At 38.2% G+C, this 15,162-nt stretch overlaps 1 protein-coding gene across 8 annotated transcripts in view; it reads right to left on the bottom strand.

Annotated features, from left to right (window-relative positions):
- Positions 1-15,162, bottom strand: part of PPP4R1 (protein phosphatase 4 regulatory subunit 1) — a 69,264-nt gene that overhangs the window by 44,924 nt on the left and 9,178 nt on the right. For 5 of the 8 annotated variants that reach the window (XM_063326541.1, XM_063326543.1, XM_063326540.1 and 2 more), the window contains 2 exons: positions 8,423-8,507; positions 1,553-1,659 (listed from right to left, as the gene is read on the bottom strand). In XM_063326541.1, coding sequence (XP_063182611.1) covers positions 1,553-1,659; positions 8,423-8,507 — 192 coding nt within the window. Of the gene's footprint in view, positions 1-1,552; positions 1,660-8,422; positions 8,559-15,162 lie in introns of all 8 variants that reach the window. The other 3 variants (XM_063326539.1, XM_063326537.1, XM_063326542.1) reach the window with 1 other exon arrangement.

The following is a 15,162-nucleotide window of genomic DNA, read 5'->3' as shown; positions in this document are numbered from 1 at the left end:
GGCAGCTGTAGAATCCAGTGCTACTAGTTTGGCAGATCTGAGACAACTTCTACAACACAGGAAAAGCCTGAAATGCTGCTTTTACTGACACTGAGAAAATATCAACCCTGACTAAAAATGTACTCCACCCTTGCTAAAGGAAACAAATTGATTTGAGCTCAACTCTTGGTTTCCATTACATTTCTACCTAAACAAACTTCAATTTGACACACTTAGTGGGTCACAAATGAAAAGCCTAAGGCTACAAAATTGCTGCACAAGGCCATTTTCCCCCCAGACACATCTGTCCTATTTTCCAAACTTGAAACGGAGAAAGTTTTTGATGTTCAAAACTGTCAACATGATCACACAAACAAGCACCATATAGACAGATTTCAGAAACAGAGCTCTGCTAGGAAAGCACTCTAGAAACAGTAGCACACCACTGTTCTCAAAGACACGTTTAATCTTAAATGAATAGTGACTTTTTTTACCCTCTTAAAGAATCCTTGGAGAGGCACTCAATACAATTATGTAATGCTTATAACAGGCTATTTTCCTGGCTAAACAAGGACATTCCCTCAGATAAATAAAAACACGCATTTTAAATGAAGACAGTAATGACAGAATAACAGAAGTGAGCAGAATACCTTTTTACCCTTGGAAAGCGTTATGTTCTGCAATTCCAAAAAGGGAGAAAAACTAAGAGACATTAAACAGAAGAAACGTTTTCTTCTCATACAAGACTTAATACAAGTTTCTCTCCATAGCACTCCTACAGTGACAAAAGACTGAACTTCAGATCTTCTCTGATGTTTTGCTGCTAAAGCCTTCCTTCTTCCTTCTGGTTCTATCAGCTATGTTGAAATTAAGCCCTTAAAATTCCAGGTTGAAAATGCTCTAGAAAGAATTGTTGCAGCTCTGTCCGCACCATTTTTCCCTTCATCCACTCCCAGACCGCTTTTTAAGCGGTCCTTTTCTTTCGTATTTGTTTTTCATTATTCTTCTGCTGTTGCCTTTTATTCCAAACACCCAGTAGTCTCAACATATTAATGAGCAAAAGCCCCTCTGTAGCTGTAGAGCCCTCCTACTCATTACTTATATCTGCATCTTGCTTACCAATTCCTGCTGCCTCTCTTACCTTCACCAACCGGTTGCCCAAAAGGGAACTTGAGCATTTAAATTCTATCAAAACTAATGAGAGTTTTGCACAGCTGTTTTGCAAGATTCTTTTCAAGGCAAGAAATTAATCTTTATCTACAAATCTGAAATAATCACATAGATCCGTTGAGTAGCCAAAGTACATAACAAAAGTTATTCAAAAATGTACTGATGGAAAGTGGTAATCCTACATTTTGAAGAGGCTTAATTCTGTTAAGGAAAACAGTACGGAAAACGGTCATCTTTAGGCAGATGATTTAGCAAAATGAAATTTTACAATATTTTATTGCATTTGCAGAAGCCTAGTTTGAATATTGAAGGCGAGAAAGAACACAGTGGTCCTGGGCTGAACACAGGTTCAGCAATTCTGACTTTCCCTCAGTAACCCAGTAAAATATTTAATGCTACCTACCTGAATCATCAGCTAATCTGCTGATTCTCTCCAGCACAGCAATACAATCTCTCTCATCATCACTGACTTCCTTCAAAGTGTCCAGCAAACTTCGAGCCACCATTTGCCTGGTTTACAAGAAAGATTAAAAATAAGCATTATTTGTGTTCAGAAATACAGCCAAATCAAAAAGTTGTGCAATCATACAAGTTTCTTAAACCAAACAGTAAAATTTTACATAGATTCACTTTTAACTCAGTAAATTTAGTTAGTCCTGCTTTGGGAATTCTTAATTCTGATACCTGGCGTAATCCTAAAGAACCGATAATGTTAAATGTAACATTAAAAGTATCCCTTTGGCTTACAAGGATAAGGGAAACCAGCCACAAAGATAAAAAATAGTAATCCTCTGCCAAGCGGGCAAACAGAAGCTGAATGTTAGGAAGTGAGTGTCAGCCTTCCATCCTCACCTCTGAATTCCCTAACTTGTTCATACAAAACAAGACAACACCACTACTGTAAGAAAATTTTTAAACAGATTTATGAATTTATTTCACAAACAGAAGCATGAACACTCAAGCTGAAGATTTCCATACCAACGGTGATGTTTAGAAGCTAAACTTCATTCAAATGCTGTACAGAGCAATGGGTATGTACTGTGAAAATAAAATGTACTAGCCTATGCGTGCCTGGGACATACATTAAGCAAAGTAGAAAATGAAACATTAAGAAACTATGAAACAAGTCAGAATCAACTCAGTTAACTACTTCTAATGCATGAGAAATTTTTCTAAGGATTAACTTGTCAGTGACAGGATACAGTCAAATTTGGGTTTCTGTCCTCTAAGGTTCTGTTGCAGCCTGTGTTACAAAGTCATACCCATCAGCTACCTAGAGAGCCCTAAACATTAAGTTTTTAATAATGCAGCTGGCAACGTGTGACAATCAACCTTTCTCCTCAACAACAGCATGCAATGGCATAACTCATTTTTTTTCATCCTTTTGGACAACGTGGGTTGAACATTAGTTCAGACAGCTAGCAGGATTATCCCAACAGTGGAATCAGCCAAGAAACAGTGTCCAACACACTACTATCTCTTGTACTGCCCTGGAGCAATTTATCAAAATACTGAAGCAGCAAGGGTCAAGTGCCAGATATTTCCATAACTGACTGACAGATACACTCTTAGGATGTAGCCTAGATGTAAGCACTGCTGACAAACAGCAGTGCTGTGGCCAAGAGCAGAAGCATAACTAAACTTGATCATGTTCACTACAAACAGTGAATGTGAGCGATGGTCACAAACTGGAAAAAAACAGATGGTTACATTCCCCCACAGGGGAAGCTTGGGAACTTCACGATTCCATGCAATCGGAGAAATGTAGTTAGGTTTTCACGAATTCCCAAAGCTAAGCAGGCATTTCCATTTTCTCAGACTGAAAATCAATAATTTAAACATTTCAAACTGCACACTTGCAAAACTATCTTAAACTAAACTGTTTTGACATACAGATGAACAAAATCCTCTAAAAAGCAAACTGCAAAAAACTGTTTGCCTTTAACAAATTTCCTCTCCCTCACTCTTTTCAATTTGGTAAAAGTGCAACATCTCTCAGCAAAGATCTTGATATGTAGTTGGAAGTTCACCTATCGAAATCCTAGTGGAGGGAAACAGACTATGTGACACACTAACCTAGAAGCAGAGTAGGCTTGGTCTTTTAAAGGGCTGGACACCTCTGAAAAGAGAAGAGGAACAGATGAGGCATATTTCATAAACCAGCCTGCCTGGATGCATGTGTCTCATAGATACTAAGCATAATCTTGGAAAGCAAGAGACAAGTCAACTGACCCACTGAGTTGGTCTCAGCAAGTAAGGAACCACAATAAACAGCACTACATCCCATTTGGCTCCTGGGAACTATGGAATGACCTCCTACTACACTGGGAGTTTTGAGAAGACTCTCAACTCCTCATAGAGCTTTGTTAGCAGTATCCTGAAGTGTGGTGGCTGGATCCCACAGTTAAGTCTTTGCTCGTTGCTGTGAGTGGGACAGATGGCTATGCAGAAGTAACCACCCCATTAAGCTGAAGGCCACAAACGTTATGCTCAAGAGGCGGAGATGAAAATGTGAATCCTAACCTGAAGTAGATCTGACTTACTTATTAAATCCACTCAAAGCTAAGAAGGGACATTCAACTTTTTCCCTGGACTAAAGGTAGAAGATGGCCCCACCTGCATCCAGATGGTATTTCCTTCTTTGTCTTGTAAAGGAATCAATGAATCTGCTTTTACATTTAGCAGATTCTGGTAAAAAGCACTACAAAAGACAACAGGGCAAGGTAAGCTCATTTTAGAAAACCTAACTGGGTAGGTAACCAGTAATGACAGGGTAATCTCCTTACTCCATCCATCCAGTGTTCTGGGAGACGTCCACTCATGTCCTCCAAACATTACAAGCTCTGTCCTAGTTCTGCCACTATCCCCAACAATCTGCCGAAATTATTCTTGTGCCTCCAAGGTGCAAACATAGGACACAGAGCTAAACCTGCCTTGCATTTGCCACAGGCTGAAAGCTTGCATGTAGGCTACTAACGCGGAATGACTTGAGCCCTGCAAGCTTACACTTCAACATGCTCCACTTACTGGAGAGTTGATAGTAAGCAAGGGTCTCTGGTGCCCTGTCTAGCAGTCTCATCATCATCTCCTGCGAGCATTGGCGGTTGAGCTATAAAAAGCCTTCAACAGAGGACTGTGATGAACTGTCAATGCACAGTACTATAACATAAGGCAAGCAGTAGCTTGCCCAGCAACTTGCCAGGCGAGTACCAGGTGAGCATTTGTGAAATTGTAACAGAGCTCTGAAGGATGACCTGTCTAGTCTAGACACAAACAAAACAACAAAAATAGGCAGACAAGCTTCATGCTCAAGAGGCAAGAAGATACCTCCTGTGTCAGGGAAAAAGAGGAGGAGCAGATTTCCTCTAGGGATAATGACATCATGTCTCCATAAACTGCATTCTAAGAGGGAATCAGACTCCTCCAAGTACACATGTGACAGAAATTACTCCACCAACGTTAATGATGGCAATATAAATTATTTTAGTGGCATACATTCTGTTACTATACGTTACTCCTGGTTATCAGGGCACAATGTGGGACTAGGATTGACGGTTTCTTGCCATTTCCCTCCTGCCACTGGCTTGGGTTTGTGCAGTACTTGCCTCTAATGAGATACCAAGCTCCACTAAGAACTTCTACCTTTACACATTCCCAGTGCCACCAGAGTTGTCTTCATTGCAACAACTAACAGAATCACATTTTCTTGCCCATTCAGTCAGATCGCGTACCCAATTCTAAAAGCTTCTAGGCTATTTTCCATAGTCACAGACATGTAAAACCTAGGTTTATACTGTGACTGTTAGAGTCAGGAATCAGATAACCACGTTAAAACAATTCACTGCCACACGTGGTACAACCTCCTTTCTGATGCCCATCTCTTCCATCTGGACTCTAGAAAGCAAAAAGGCTACCTTTTACAGACCATATGAGAAACGATGTCTGTGCCATGAAGTCAGAGGAGCATATCTTTTAGACAAAAAAGACAAGCTACCCAGAATGCTTTAGGCCAAATCGTCACCTACACTGTAGACAGCAAAAGTGCTACTGATAAACTGTACATGAGTACACACACCTCAGCTTAATCCCTCTTTGAGATCCCATATATCCTCAGTTACTGCTGAGTGCTGTGCTACAAGTATTTTGAAGTTAAACTATTTAAAAAAAAAAAAAAAACCAACCACAAACCTAGTTCAAAAGACATTAGGTATTCTCCCAAGGCAAAAGCAAAGAATTACTTCAGAACACAAAGAAGCATGGCAAGAGGATAGCTTAAAAATATCTACACTGACAGGTAGATATAGTCTTGATAGCAAAGACTGCTCATAGTGATGAATAAGAGTCTGCTGCCAAGATCTGCTTTGGTTTGAAGAGCAACAGTTCCTCAAAAAGTAGGCTGATCAGAAGGAAGGGTCTGTTGTTCAGCAACTGCTTCACTATTTCATCAGATCTATTGATGAGTCTTGCATACATCTGAGCCTTCTTAATGAGGAATGGAAGAAAGTTAACAGCAATAAGCTCAGGAAAATCCACAAAGGATTCTTAAAATGAGAAGAGACAAAAAGCTATGCTCCAATTTGCACCAGCAATTGTTTTTTAAAGCAAACAGCAAATGCTTTTTTAAAGCAAATAGCAAATCACCCATGCATGCATGCACGCACACACACACCAGTACTACCAGGAACAAGGAGATCTTGTGTTTCAGGGCAATAGTCTTAGCTTTCTGCTTGTCATCTACTCTTGCTGAAATATGATATTGGATTAAGGCATATTTAGAGATGTGTCTTAAATCCTGCCTGGAGGCTGCCTTTTCATTAATAAAACCATAGCCAGAGTCCCATTTGTCTTCATTTTCAGATACAAGGGGCATTATTTACTGTATTATTTGTCAGGTTCCCCTCCATTATCATAAACTAAGACAACATCTGTGGTGCTGATCAGCAACGCTTAAAACAGTGAGGATGTAGACCATAACATGCCAAAATTGTCACATAGAAACTCCTTCTACAATTTGGGAAGTCGTTAGAGGATTCCCTACCTCACTCTCTTTTTTTCAGCTCATCCTGTCAAAAATCATACATATTTAAATGAAGAAACAATTCCCATTTGCAATTTCCAAGTCCATTCTGCTAAAATTTCTTAGGATGCAGACATAGATTCATTTCCATCTCAGAGCAACTTGCTTTGGCCTTCATACACCAGCTGAGAAATTATGAGTCCTCAAGGAATCCACTCAAAGGAGACTAGGCTTTTGTAGTAATTGTTAAAAAAAAAAATCACTTCACTTTTATCATTCAACATAATCACACAGTGAAAATGTGTGTGATTACATATGAAGATGACTAACCAGATAGAAAATGATAATAATAACAAATGCAAAGAGAAATAATACTTAAAATGAAATTTAAATATTAAAAAAACAAAACAAAACACAAAAAACAAACCACACACTAAAAGCAAATTCATCCATTGAAAGAAAAAAAAAATCTTACCCTAATTTACCCAAGCTCAATGATTATGTTTCAAGGGTTTGGGCACCTATAATTTGAAGCTTCCACACAAATGCAGGTTCAAGGTCACAGAAACAACTGAAATATTATTAACTCAATCATAATATAAAATAATGTTAAATTACATATAAGAAATTGGATGTGATTATACTATACTAAGAGGCATAAATTAAATTACATTTAAGTTGTTCATTCTTATCTTTTCCCTATGAAATGCTCCAGTTCATCTGTCTAGCAAAAATCTCTTCAATTATTCCTGACACTGACTAATGCTGAATCATCATAAGCTTCCTGCAATAGTTACTCACTATCACTAATGGCTATCATATGCTATTTCCTACATTTTCTTATGATACATAACACAGTAGGCCTACAAAAAGAGCTAGGATTAAACAACTTGTTTACAACAGCAAACAAAAAAAAACCCAAAGAACAAGCACCAAACAAGCAAACACAAAAACACCCCAGGGGAAAACTAGTTACTCCACCCATCTTCCCCTGCAGAAAAGCACAGGCAAGCACGGGATGCATAAAGCTGGATGGCGTGATCAAAAAGATTTCAAGCTTATGCATGCCCCATACCCCAATACAATCCATACTGAGAGACTCAGAGAGACAGTTTTTTCTTAAACGGGCAAGTAAAATATTAGGACCACTATTCTCACTTAAAATTCAAGTCGCACAACTTGAATTTATGAGTTTGTTCTCTGCCCTACTGACTTTTAATACATAACTGTCACCTGTAGCCCTAAAAGGCTCCTCTTCCCTCCCTCCCCACGAAAAGTCAAACACACAGAAACTCTCTTCTGGTTGGCAAATTGCTGATTTCATCTCAAATTGTAAAATACCACAAACTTTGCGATTTCAGGAAAACAAAAAAACTTTAAAATCAGGCATTTCAGAACTAATTTATGCATTCAGATTTATGCAGGTTATAGTAATAGAAACCACTCTGTAATTGTTAACTTCAGTTCAATCAGAATGAAAACCTTCCAAACACAGGATGTTCACACATGTCACATAGAATTTAAAGTATACTTCACATGACTAAAGTTAAGCACAGGGCTAAATCCTTACAGAAGTCAAGCCATGAACAACAAAATAGAGGTTAACCTACAGGGTGATTGATCACTGGCTTATCTTCCGCATACTACTGAATTAAGAATTCAACATAAAAGTAAACATGCTTTATTGAAGATTTAGTTGGAGCCCAACTAAACTATGTTAAAACAAAACACCAGAAAACCCTCAACCTTAACATATTTTATACATTTCTGTGATTTTTGTAACTGTTTGCAGTTACAGTTAAAATAAGCGTTGGTTTTGAATTTCTCCATTTCATTGCAGGGTGCCTCTGTGCAGGTGGGGAGCGTATGTCTGTCTAGAGTACGCTACAATACCTGTGCTTTTAAATGTAGTAGTATTACAGAAATAAAAACGGGGAAATGTCCTAGTCCTGTGTCAGCAGGAATGTTAACATCCACAAAAAACCTACAAGGATGTGGACCAATTAATGAAAAAGTTCAGGAAGTCCTGAACTATAGCTGCTTAAGCGAATGCTTTTCTGTTATCATTAGTACTTCATTCTGTGTAAGTAGAAGGAGTATCAGCAAACAGAAGGAGGAGTGGAAACTGAAAAGTTTTGTAAAGTTGTTGGAGTTTTTTTAAACTATTTGTATTTCATGCAAATTAACTTCAGTCAGATTTGAATCAGATGAATAGTTTGCATACCATTAGCCAGACAGGACATTTAAAAAGCATACCTGTTAAATATGTTCTCACTTGCAGCGTACTTGTCCAGTCTTCCCAAAGGCGTCAACATTTCATCTTGTGAGACAAAGTCCAGGGCTGAAGGTATAATAATCACATCAGACTCTGAGCTGTAGTCATCCACACCAACTATCAGAGACATCAGAAATATTCCTTATAATCACAGTAGTTTAACACTAAAATGATGTCTGTTGTTGGTCTGAAACACAGAAGTCTAAACAAGGTCCCATTGACAACATATTTACTCACTGCACTACATCATTCCCCCTAGCTTTCCCCAACTCCCATAAAGCCTTTTCTACACGAGAAAGTGATTTATTACCTATAAATTGGAATAAATGGATTTTGAGTAATTCTCTCTAAATTCCCAAAGATGATGTTTCACAAAACATCCAAGGTTCACAATAATTTTAGCTTACAAATGGTATTTTTATACCTTGTATTTTTATTACATAAATTACTTTCAGCTAATTCTAAAGTCAGCCTTCTGAAGAAACATAGACTAAAATCATAGGAGCAATTAGCCCAGAGATAGAGTTAATACAACATCATTTAGCAAAATAAAAAAAGAAATTTTCTTAAAATAGAAAAACCTAAATTAAGCATGTTAAAAAGTTCAGATGTTTATTACTATATCCGACTACCAATTAAAATAGGCACAATTCACCTATTGCATAATTATTAACCAACAACTCAATAGGGAACTCCAGACACCTTTATCAACATGGAAACAGAAAGAAATAGAAAAGGGGTCCATCCCTGCTCCGCAAAGCTGCTTGAAGAATTAGGATTTGAACTATCACCTTTTCTGTCTTCAATATGCCCTCTAAAACGCTCAAAAACTCAGTCCCATAACAAACACCTTAGCCTGCAAATGCAATCACTTATTTACTAGTATTGCAAATGCATTCACTTATTTGCAAGAACCATACCAGGTCACCTGCATTACTCCTGAAGATACAACAACACTACAGTAGACTACAAATATTCTTCTGTCTAGCCAAGTTTCTCTGAAAGCCCTTTGAAAACTGGCAAAAAAAGCTGGACAGCAGACAGACAGATCTAGAAATCCAACAATGGTTATTTTAAAAAAAAAAAAAACAAAAAAGTGAACTCTATAGAAGAAAGAAAAGATTACTGTCCTCTTACCTTCCATACAACTATACTATGTTATGCAAATTGGTTATCGGACATTGTACCATTATCTTCGCCATTCAGAATACGCAACTACAGTTTTCTGAACTTCTTCCTAAACCTATTTTAAATGTCAAAAGATCTAGCACCAAACTCTCCATTTTTAGACCAAGTTGAGTTAATAGCATCCCTTTACCAACAAACTGTTTCTCCCATTTTCTAGGTAAAGAATCAATGGACATTGTTTAATTAGTCATAAATAAATCCCATCCCTGGAGGAGGGTCCAAATTCTGCACTTGCTGCTAGGACATGAAACCCTTGCCAGAAATCAAATGAAGGGAAATGATCAAATGATGGGAAAAGATCAAGGGTGTAAGAAGAATCTGGGAGACAGGAGCAAGGAAGAAAGCTTGCTAGGAACTGCAAGACAAAGTAGATGGAAGAGTAATCTGGGGAGAGGAACCTTAGGCATTCTCTGGATATGCCTAAGGCAGTGGATAACAAACTGCAGGGGGAGAAAGGGAAGGCTCAAAAAGGTTAGCTGCAGAAAGCTATTGCAGCACAAAGGGAAAGCACTTAGTAACCCCAAGTTTACACAAGTGTTTGAATCCGTATTTGGTTTGAGTTTGTGGGTTTGGTTGGGGTTTTTTTGTTTGGTTGGTTTAGTCTTTTGCAATAATTGGTTTTATTTTTCACAGAAAAGGTGGGGGAAGGTAAAAATGCACTCACAATGCAAGTTAAGATTCTATGTCAGGTTAAGTTAACAAGGAACAAGCTATGTCCTTTGACAGACTCAAAGGCCTTTAATTCAACCCATTGATCCAACTAAAACAACAGGTTTTCCTGTGTTTATAGTTATGCCACGCACCTTTCTCACAGACTAGTCTTTTTAGAATAGAATATTTCAGTTGAAGGGACATACAATGACCATCTAGTCCAACTGCCTGACCAATCCAGGGATGACCAAAAGCTATTATTAAGGGCACTGTCCAAATGCCTTTTAAACACTGACAGGTTTGGGGCATCAATCACCCCTCTAGGAAGCCTGTTCCTGTGTTTGACCACGCTCCTTCTCAATAAAGACATGCTTCCTAATGTCCAGTCTAAACCTCCCCTGGAGCAGCTTTAAACCATTCCCATGTGTCCCACTGGATCCCAGGGAGAAGAGATCAGCACCTCCCTCTCCTCTTCCCCTTCTCAGGGAGCTGTGGAGAACAATGAGGTTGCTGCTCAGCCTCCTTTACTCCAAACTAGGCAAACCCAGAGTCCTCAGCCACTCCTCACAGAACATTTTATCGTACGCAAGCTCCTACTGTCAAGACACACTTTGAGGCAAAAACATTCTGCAGCATCCATACATGAAATAAGTTACACAGATACTCCTCATTCCAGGAAATAAACTGCAATAATTTTGGGGGGGGTTGTATAATTATAATTGCGCCCTTCACTAAGGAGCTAAACCACTGCACTGAGATCGATTTCTAAACTACAGAACTTAAATTAATACAGTCAAGTTGTGACATAACCAATTGGGAAGAACAAAACCCATCACTCTAATATTCAGTGAAATTAACTCTGACAGCGTCCTATTTTTCCTATTTTAAAGTTTGTTGATCATACTACAAATTTAAAAGCATAAATTGATGAAACTATGTCAAAATACCAACATAATTATCGTCACCAATATAATTATTTTTATTTAACTATCATATGCGTGAATTAAAAAAAATGCTGATCATTACATCAACCACCACTAGTCTTACTTTCTCCATTTCTCTCCTCTCAACCTCAACTTTATGTTCCATGTTCCTTTCTTTCCCCTCTACATTTATTCTCCCTTAGCTCTCCTACAGTGAGTGGTCTAATGTGGATGTCATCTTAAGACGTTGTAGAACATGGCAACTGCGCACTCTGTATGTCTCAACACGTAAACATGCACCAAAGTTGACTAGATGTCTGACACCTTTGATTTAGTAAACTGAATGTTCTTGTAATTTTTGCCTCGTGAAACCACTTAAGTTAACCAAACTGCTAAATCCATTCTATATCAGATGTAAATATCAATGATAAAAATATGAGCAGCTGCTTACAATTTATCTGTTTCATGCCTCCTACTAGTTCAAACAGAAAGTGAGGTGCGTGAATTTGACTCTGCTGTGTTTGTGCACTGTAAAATTAAGTTTAGCACTATGTTAGGCTTAATGTGCTTCTGCTACTGATGCTGAGCAACATTTTTTCTTTAAGTAATTCCAGCATCTCAGCTTATAGTCACAAAAGAGATCATTTAAATGGCAGCATCCTGATAAGCGCTACACTAACACCAACAGGGAAGAGGGAGGTGATAAAAATAAACCAATCAGTACACGAACAGTACATAGTTCTTTTAAAGTACTGTTACAATTATCTTATGTATTCATTTTCACTTTCAACATCAAGACACCGATCCAAGTGAAAAGAGGCATCAGCCCAGTAGAATTCCCATTCTAACAAAGCCCCTCAAATGAATGTTCGTCTTTAACTTGCCCCAAATATGATTCACCAACAATCTAACCACTCCTCATCTAAAAATGCATAAAGAACATACTTTGCATTATTCAATAAAACAAGTCACTTTGATTTTCCCTACACTTGGAAGGTTATTCCAATAAAGCTATCCAAAAGGCTGTTAACTGAATATTTCCTCTTCAGCCCTCCTCTGCTTTCTACCCAACTTTGATCACTTTTGTAAACTACAAATGCAAAAAACACCCTTGAACACAAGTGTACTGGTTTTGGCTGGGATAGTTAGAATTCTTCACTTTTTCAAACCAGTACAAATAAGTCCAGACCAAATGCTCAGAAGGCATCTAAGCTAAAATACACTACTGAAAACTAATGCAAGTTCAGAGCCTATATACCTTTTAATCTGGTCTTACATGTTCACACTAACATGCAAAAGAAGTAGAGCTAAGAAATCAGGAGTTTCTATAAAAACGCCCTACCCCAGCAGTTTAAAGTCACTAGTGGTGATGGAAGGAGGAAGGATAGTTGGACAACAGTGTAAAAAGCCATCACAGTGCCCCTATTTTCTGTCCACATAAGCACCAAGGCAGAGGAAAATGAATAAATGTGTTAATTTATCTAGACTAAGTAGTTTGCAAACTTCTCTTCAAAACTCTACACTACTAGCACCAAACACAAAGCAGCATCACAAACAAGATAAACACTGGATTTTGTTTCAATATCTGACTATCACTGACCTGTTGTATTACACAAGACAAGTAACTCCTCTGTACCTTCATTTTCCTGTCCAATCATTTGTTTGGCTCTTTTTTGTAGAAGTTGTTCAGGCTTGTCTATCTATCTTGCATCTGGTCCATACTGTACAAAGAATGTATTAACACCCACTTTAAGTTCTCCTGTTTCCCTTAAGTTCTCCTCTGTTTCGTGGCAAGGATACAATTACTTGACACAATTATTAACTAACATGGACCATACAGCAATCTCACTGAGATAAACTATGTTTAGAGGTGCTTAGTCGACCATTGACAAGCTTGGTTGAGCATACAACAAAACAGAAGTCCACTTAAAACTCAGTCCCCTATAAAGCCATAGCCTATAGGTCAATTTTCAAGTGAGTTGATTTTTCTACTACGTCTCATCTCCATAGTGTCTTTCACAAAGATCTTGATCATATTGTGTCTTTTACAGACAGGTGCACAAGATCAAGTTTCAAACAATAATTATTTTTTTCTTTTATTTCATAATGCATGAACTCTTTGACATAGACTGTTCTTCTATATCTGCTATAGGCTCCAAGGCAGAAACATATCCTCCCTCATTTTGACATGGAAACTCAGTTACAAGACAACAGGTATTTAAAAATGAGCAATTTTAATTTCTCAAAGCTGACCAACAAATAATTTTAAAGATTTGAGATTTCCAACTAATATTACAGTTCCCTCATTTTATCTTCTGCATTCCCAAAGCATTCTCAAGATCTATTAAGAAGTCTCTATGGCAGTTGCTACAGATATATCTGTATAACCGTAGTACAGGCTATTTGCTATGGTCTACATCAATTGTTACCACAGCCGTGTCCAGGTTAATATAGCAAAAAGGACTTAGTTCTGTTCTGCTGCTCCAGCAAGCAATTTTTCTGTTTAATTGTAAAGCAAAAATAGTAGTCCCACAAGCCCAAACATTTGATATCATAATCACAAAATAATAGCAGCAGGTTTCGTTCCAAGTCACCATACTCTATGCTAGGAAAGAAGAAATTCACCTTACATTCAGATTTCTGCAGAACACAAGTAGTGTTCTCAGCCCTTCAATATTACAAATGCATTCCTTTCCATCTTATTTACTATGAGAATTATCATTTTGCATCTTGATGTTCTGCAAAGAGAAATCTACCTCAGCATAAGCTAAACGTCTATATTTGTCCACAGTTAGGAACTCATTACTCTCACCCTTTCATAGTGCACTATATTGCAGCTCCGGTTCCGCAATGATGTCACAGACCAAAGCGTCAGTTGTGCTATTTCAGCTTCATTTGCTACCACAAATTTACTGTACTGCTTCAGTAACATTAACCAAGATCTATTGCGATTACAGTTACACAAATATTACAAAATGCATTTGTAATGCTGAGTTCCACTATCTTGCCTGCCACATCCAGGTATCACTCACAGGTGATCATAGGTGCCGCTGTCAGAAAGTGGGAGCTGATTTTTCCAAAAGACACTTAAAATACATCATCTCTGTTCTCCTGCTGTACTCTGAGACTGAAAATGCAAATAAGGTGCCACAAGTTTACCCTGATATTACAAATGTTTTCAGAGAAAAATGCAAGTTTGACCAGTGTGCGATTTCATCATGCAACATTACAAAACAGGTGAAAAAAATAAAAAAGGAATCTGCAAGTGATAATCCTAGATTCCAGTCCGTCCACCATATTAGCAGAAACAAGAACCACACTTCCCTTTCTCTGTCTCTCCCCCAAATTTCTCATTCAAACATGGAACACCATCCATCTTAAGTCTCTTATGAATGTAGTGAAGTCACCACACCTGAAGGCATAGACAGTTGTCTGCACTCCCAAGTTTGGTGGGACTGGGTTTGGGAGTTGGGGAGAAGGAGGAGAGAGGTATGAGCAAGGAAGATAAGAAGGGGTAAGTGCAGAGCGGCTCTGATGCAAACAGAGCCATGCTAACAGCAGGGCTCATCACATTAGCCCCCACGTAGCACTTTGATAGCAGAGCTTGCTAACGGCCTGAAGCACAGACAAAGCAAACCATTTAAAATAAAGCTTCAGGGTGGGGCGGGAACAGAACTGGACACCATTTAGCAGATGAAAGAAAGATGCAGGAATCAAAATAAGCAGCTATATACATACAGAACTATGCAAGTATGGTACAGCAAATTTAAAAGACCCACTAGACTAAACACAACAGACTGAGAGAATATTTTCATCTAGCAAAGGCCTTCAAAAAAAGATATAGTTACCATGCATGCCAAAGCAGTTGCATTTCTCAACAAACATCAGAGGAAACAAGGGGTGGTACAAAATTCTTTAAGTAACAAGAACAGGTGCAGCTACAGACAAATATGTCTCTT

The sequence above is a fragment of the Chroicocephalus ridibundus genome, chromosome 2, assembly GCF_963924245.1.
Source record: "Chroicocephalus ridibundus chromosome 2, bChrRid1.1, whole genome shotgun sequence".
Taxonomy (NCBI): Eukaryota; Metazoa; Chordata; class Aves; order Charadriiformes; family Laridae; genus Chroicocephalus; species Chroicocephalus ridibundus.
This window is presented reverse-complemented; position numbering and strand designations above follow the sequence as displayed.